This window comes from Oncorhynchus mykiss, chromosome 19 (assembly GCF_057628025.1).
Source record: "Oncorhynchus mykiss isolate SJ-2025 chromosome 19, ASM5762802v1, whole genome shotgun sequence".
In the NCBI taxonomy this organism is placed as follows: domain Eukaryota; kingdom Metazoa; phylum Chordata; class Actinopteri; order Salmoniformes; family Salmonidae; genus Oncorhynchus; species Oncorhynchus mykiss.
In genome coordinates, this window is record NC_143040.1 from 14,437,196 (window position 1) to 14,443,811 (window position 6,616).

The 6,616-nt window shown below is 42.4% G+C and overlaps 1 protein-coding gene across 1 annotated transcript in view; it reads right to left on the bottom strand.

The window, feature by feature from the left end:
* The window catches only part of LOC118936484 (uncharacterized), a 32,854-nt gene extending 26,924 nt beyond the window's left edge, over positions 1-5,930 (bottom strand). The window contains exons 1-3 of the mRNA XM_090210193.1: positions 5,445-5,930; positions 4,488-4,624; positions 3,899-4,114 (exon numbers count right to left, since the gene is read on the bottom strand). Of these exons, the coding sequence (XP_090066319.1) occupies positions 3,899-4,114; positions 4,488-4,624; positions 5,445-5,742 (651 nt within the window). The 5' untranslated portion in view covers positions 5,743-5,930. The remainder of the gene's footprint in view (positions 1-3,898; positions 4,115-4,487; positions 4,625-5,444) is intronic.
* Positions 5,931-6,616: the final 686 nt, after the last annotated feature.

The following is a 6,616-nucleotide window of genomic DNA, read 5'->3' on the forward strand; positions in this document are numbered from 1 at the left end:
GGAAACACCAACAAAGTGATTTAATAGGGTGTTGGGCCACAACGAGCCAGAACTGCTTCAATGCACCGTGGCATAGATTCTACAAGTGTCTGGAACTCTATTAGAGGGCTGTGACGCCGATCTTCCACGAGAAATTCCATCATTTTGTGCTTTGTTGGTGGTCGTGGAAAACACTTCAAAAAAGTGTTCAATTGGATTGAGATCTGGTGACTAAGACGGTCATGGCATATGGTTGACATCGTTTTCATGCCCATTAAACCATTCAGTGACCACTGGTGCCCTATGGATGGGGGAATTGTCATCCTATAGCCTTTGTCGACAAAATAATGGCCTACCCAGCATTTTTATTCATGACCCTAAGCATGATGGGATAATAATTGATTAATTAACTCAGGAACCACACCTGTGTGGAAGCACCTACTTTCAATATACTTTGTATCCCTAATTTGTTTTCATTATTTTGGTAGTTACCTGTATATTTAGCGTCAATCTATATAGGGTCAATATATATTTAGGGTCAATCAATATAGGAGGGGTATTCAAATCTTACCCTATGAGGTCCGGAGCCTGCTGGTTTTCTGTTCTACCTGATGGCTATATAGGGTCAACCTATATTTATGGTCAATATACTGTATATTTAGGGCCAATCTATATAGTGGCAATATATATTTAGGGTCAATCTATATTTAGGGTCCATATACTGTATATTTAGGGACAATATGTTTAGGATCAATCTATATTGGGTATATATTCAGAATCAGTCAAAAGTTTGGACAGACCTACTCATTCAATGGATTTTCTTAATTTTTTACTATTTTCTACATTGTAGAATAATAGTGAAGACATAACTATGAAATAACACATATGGAATCATGTAGTAACCAAAAAAGTCTATAAATATATTGTATATTTCAGATTCTTCAAAGTAGCCACTGTTTGCCTTGATGACAGCTTTGCACACTCTTGGCATTCTCTCAACCAGCTTCATGTCACCTGGTATGCATTTCAATTAACAGGTGTGCCTTGTTAAAAGTATATTTGTGGAATTTATTTCCTTCTTAATGCATTTGAGCCAATCAGTTGTGTTGTGACAAGGTAGGGCTGGTATACAGGAGATTGTATTTTACCAAATAGGTCCATATTATGGCAAGAACAGCTCAAAATAGCAAAGAGAAACAACAGTCCATCATTACTTTAAGGCATGAAGGTCAGTCATTCCGGAACATTTCAAAAACTTTTTTACTTTCTGTGCAGTCGCAAAAACCATCAAGCACTATGATGAAACTGGCTCTCATGATGACCGCCACAGGAAAGGAAGACCCAGAGTTACCTCTGCTGTAGGGGATACATTTATTACATTTTTAACCTTTATTTAACTAGGCAAGTCAGTTTAAGAACAAATTCTTATTTTCAATGACGGCCTAGGAACCGTGGATTAACTGCCTTGTTCAGGGGCAGAACGACAGATTTGTACCTTGTCAGCTCGGGTATTCGATCTTGCAACCTTTCGGTCACCAACACTCTAACCACTAGGCTACCTGCCACCCCATTAAAGTTAGAGTTACCAGCCTCAGAAATTGCAGCCCAAATAAACGCTTCACAGAGTTCAAGTAACAGACACATCTCAACATCAACTGTTCAGAGGAGACTGCATGAATCAGACCCAACTAGCACAATTGGTTCTTTGGAAATTGTAGGAACCTAAGTTTTTGGTTTCCCATTGGTTCTGGAAACAAAGTCATATGTTTCCTGACTGGTAAAGCTTAATGTCTTTTAAATGTTCTAAAAACAGTAGTGAACATTTTGCTTGTTCTGGGAGATTCTAAAAATGTTTTACTGTGGTTCCATGAAAGTTTTACTGGGAGGTTTTATTAACGTTCTGAGAACAGAAATCATAGTTTTTTTTAAGGTAATTAAGTAACGTTCTGAGAATGTTTCAATAAGACTTTCATAACACTGCTGGCTTAGTTTGGGTTAAATGTTTTGAACTCCAAGCACAGATGGGACACATGCAAACACATTTCTTTTTTTTATTATGGCACGGCATCAGTGAGATTCTAAACTATGATCTTCTGTTCTCTATCCATGAAATTAGTTCACTGTGCCACCATGATGGAGCTAACACGCCATGTTCATTTTTTAACTTATACAAAGCCATTAATTTTAGCCTTTTCAAACAGAACCCTTTCAAAAGGAAACAAGCACTCATTAAGATCTGTTGTGGCCAATAAGTGGGAACGGCCAACACATCTGAACACACTTAACCAGATAGAGGATAGAGTTAGGCTGATGCTAAGAAAGGAATGCATGTTTTTAAATAACATTCTTAGAACGTTACTAAATGTTTTCTTGTGGTTTTTATGGAACGTTTTAGGAAACCTGTTGGAAACGTTACGCTGAAATTCCCATCTAAGAAACATATGGTTCTCAGAACATTATGTGCTAGCTGTGGTCAATCTATATAGTGTCAATCTACATTCAGGATCAAACTATACTGAGTCAAGAAGCACCACGGAATTCTTTGAAAAATATGATTTATTGATGGAATTATAGGAATTGACAAACAAACAGCAATAGCCATTGGTCAAATTGGTACATATGGACAGTACAATTTCAGTAGCTGCTATAACTTTAGTCTGAGGCAGCTATATTGAACCATGATCAACCTTAACAGTCAATGTGAGTGATGCTGTTGGCCTTAAAGAAGCCAAGAAAACGTAACAGTCTTTGTAGATAATGTAAATATGAACCACATTGTATTGTAGACGTATGAGACCAGGGCAAACATCCTGCAGACATACGACTATGTTAGAACCAATGACGTTTGAACTCATGATATTTCTATAACAGCTTTTTTCAATAGGAATCTCTTGTTCAATGTCAGTTATCAATGATGAAGCTTCTGATGTCTTTTCAGATTGCTGGAGTGGGAGAACCTGCGTCCGCAATGTGCACAACTGAAGGGCTTCTCCCCAGTGTGGACGTTTAGGTGCATTTGGAGCTTGGCGCGGGACACAAATCTCTTCTCACACAAGGTGCAGGCGAACGGCCGCTTTCTGGTGTGGATGACAGCGTGCTGCCGCAAGTCACTCTCGTGGACAAACTTCTTATTGCAGCTCGGGCAACCATACGGTCGTTCTACGGTACCAGGTCTAACGTCTATGGCGAGATTACTCGAGTGGGAGGAAGTTGTGGCGCTCGGTCTAAAATGGCAATCAGGAAGTGAGGTATGAGCTGGTTGTTGAGCTCTTCTTCCTGGTATTTCAGAGTGTCTCTGGAGGCTTGCCAATGAGCACCAACTATCTTTGTTGGCCTCACCTGTGCCAACATGCATGCCTGTATTTATCTCAGAGGTCCGGAAGCCAGGTGAAACCAATTGCGTTGTGTTGTCTCTCATCGAATCGTGGTGATTCATTGGTGTGTTTCTGTTAAACCCTCCCACTCCCTGCTTATTTCCAGTCCCATTGTCCTGTGGTGTAGTAGCTGTACCCACCTGACACCACTCGAAATCTCTATCTACCTGCTGCCCACTGGATACAGAGTCAATCACTATCACATGTTCTGATGAAGAATGGAATGACTTGGGGGAAAACCTGTGGTTTTCTAACCCTATACTTCTCATTTCTGTGGCCGATCTATTCTGTGTTTCTGGGCCCACTGGGCCACTCCCTAGGTCCATTACTTTAGTGTGAGCAGCAGAGGCGCCATCATCCGTCCCTACTACCTCTCTCCACACCTGGTTTAAAGAATCTCTTAGGAGAGTGAGGTCCCCGTCCATATCACACTTTGTGTCCAGACTCAGTCTCTCGGCTTTCGGTTCAAATCCTGTGTGTTGCTGGGGTCCCTGGTTCACATTCCCTGTTTCTGACTGGAGGAGGACGGCGTCAGATCCACTGACCTCCATACCGGTGTTGATGTAGTTGTTGTTGTCTCTGGGGCCACTGGACTGGAAGGCGGTGTCCTCTGTGGTGGCTGCAGCCGGTTGGGTGGTTAGTTCTCTGCTGCCCTCCACTGTTCTAGCTGGGTGGCTGATCCTAGAGTCCTGGTCATCTGCTTCTCCCTCCACCTTGATGATCAGCAGGTCTGGTTCCCCTTCCTCTGTCTCTGCTGACTGCTGATGGGGTTAAGCGGGAGAGATGAGTGAGTGAGACAGAGCATACACTATCTACTGAATGGAGATATGGGCATGACATGGGATTAAGTGAAATTCATAGTAGTTGCCTTGTTGTTATTGTCTTATAATCAGTGGTGTAGTGGAGGGTAAACTCCACCGTCTGTATGTTACACATGCCTTTACAAACTTTTAGTGCAAAAATGCATTGAAAGTATAGGGACTGTTACTTTACTCAATTTAAACTACACTAGTTATAATGTGCTGGTATATATACGCCTATACAGACATAACCTCATCCCCAGGTGGAAGGAAGTGTCTGGTGTCCGAGACTAAAACAGACATAACTCTGTGACAGCATGAAATTGGAACTTACCTCATCATTTGTAGCATCCATATGCTTTGATGGAGAGACATCGTCTTGGTCCACGTCTATGGGCTGTCTGTCTCTTTGAATGCTGCTGTTCCCAAAACTCCTGTTGGAAAGTCTGGCTCTGCTTTGCCAAGTAGGTCCTGGAAATAAATGGGGTTCATTTGATCCCATCCATCAATGGTGTTTTACAAAGAACAAAACAAGCATAATACGTCCATGACGTGTGTAATGTGTGTATAGAGCTAGAGGAATACTAGCTGTGTTGACAGTACAATATACTCTCAGTGGCTAGTTTACTATGTACACCGCTCCGTTCACGAAAATGGTTCGCTCCTACAGACAGCTAGTCAGGTGGCTGTGACTTGCTGTATAAAGCAGGCAGACAGGCATCGAGGGATTAATTTACTGTTCGACTGAATGTTAGAATGGGCAAAACGACCGAAATGACCTAAGCAACTTTGAGCGTGGTATGATTGTTGGTGCAAGGCGTGTCGGTTCCAGTATCTCATAAGCGGCTGGTCCTGGGCTTTTCGCGCACGACAGTTGTCTAAAGTAAGCAACATGAGGCCATGGCGCATCCTGCCTGGTGTCAACAGTACAGGCTTGTGGTGGTAGTGTAATGGTGTGGGGAATGATTCCTGGCATATGTTAGGTCCCTTGATACTAATTGAGGTACGTTTCCATGCACCAGAGAATTCTGGCTGTTCTGGAGGCAAAGGGGGGTCTGACCCGGTACTAGATGGATGTACCTAATAAACTGGCCACTAACTGTATACATCCTGGATGTATGCATAACGCATATAGGGCTAATGTCAATAATACATCCCTAACTGTATTGACATGCATACATCACAGCCGTATTATGCTTGATTTCTACTTTATGAAACACCATTGATGGATGGGGTCAAACTGAAAATGATCATAATGTATGTGCACACTGTATAATTTTGTATCACCAACCTGTCGTTGCAGTTTCTCGATGGTTGTGTCTGTTTAGGAGGCGTATTCCATGAAAGCGATTGTGGACGGACCCCTCTGAAGACTTTGTTCTCTCTGCTCGAAACCTGGCGACCTGAAGTTCCATCAATTTCATTTTCCTCCGGAGAAATTCGTTCTCCTTGTGGCTTTGAGTCATCTCCAGATGTACAACCGCATAACCATCGTCAACAACTTTGCAGATTTCGGCTACAGCCGCGTTGGCTAGCACCTCCATGATCGAGGCTATCTGCGCCTGGAAATCGGCAACGGAACCCGACATTGTGCCCCGACGCTTTTGGCCCCTTTTCAATGTAACAGTATTTTTGTTTTTCTATATTATGATAATTCACAATTATTTATCTAGCTAGTAAAATGTATACAAGCATATCACAAACTAAACATCGCTAGCTTGCTTTGTTTGTAAGTAGCTGTTTTTTCGTCATCTTCACAGTAATGTAATCATAAACTGGACCGTGCAATTCAATTGAAAGTACAACACCGCCACCTACTGTAGAGGAGTGCTCCACAATGACAACAATGGTTTTGATGTGTAGAACTGCATTCACATAGGATTTACGGTATTTTTACCACTCAAGAACAGCAATTGTTCAGGTATGTAATACGGATTTCACATAGGATTTACGATTTTTAAAGACGAGTCCCCAAGCTTGTCTCAAATCACAACAGTGTTTACAATTATCATCTAGTTGACCACAGAAAGGCAGGCTATTGTTTAACATGTATTACATTGATTGGAAAGACTTGGGGAGTTTCAGTAAACAACCATTTGATTCATGCCTTCAGCTTGATACCAGCAGCATCCCATTGCTGGTTTGCCTCTGAAGCTAAGCAGGGATGGTTCCTGGATGGGAGACCAGGTGCTGCTGGCAGTGGTGATGTAAAGCCAGTAGAGAGCACCCCCCTCTGGTCTAAGGAGATCCCCAGGGCAGTAGAGGGGATATTGCCCTACGAATGGTGCTGTCTTTCGGGATGGGATGTTAAACGGGTGTTCAGACTCTCTGGGGTCATTAAAAATCCCATGGCACTTATCGTAAGAGTAGGCGTGTTCACCCCGGTGTCCTGGCTAAAATCCTAATCTGGCCCTCATACCCTCGTGGCCACCTAATCATCTCCCCAAATGGCATATATCACTC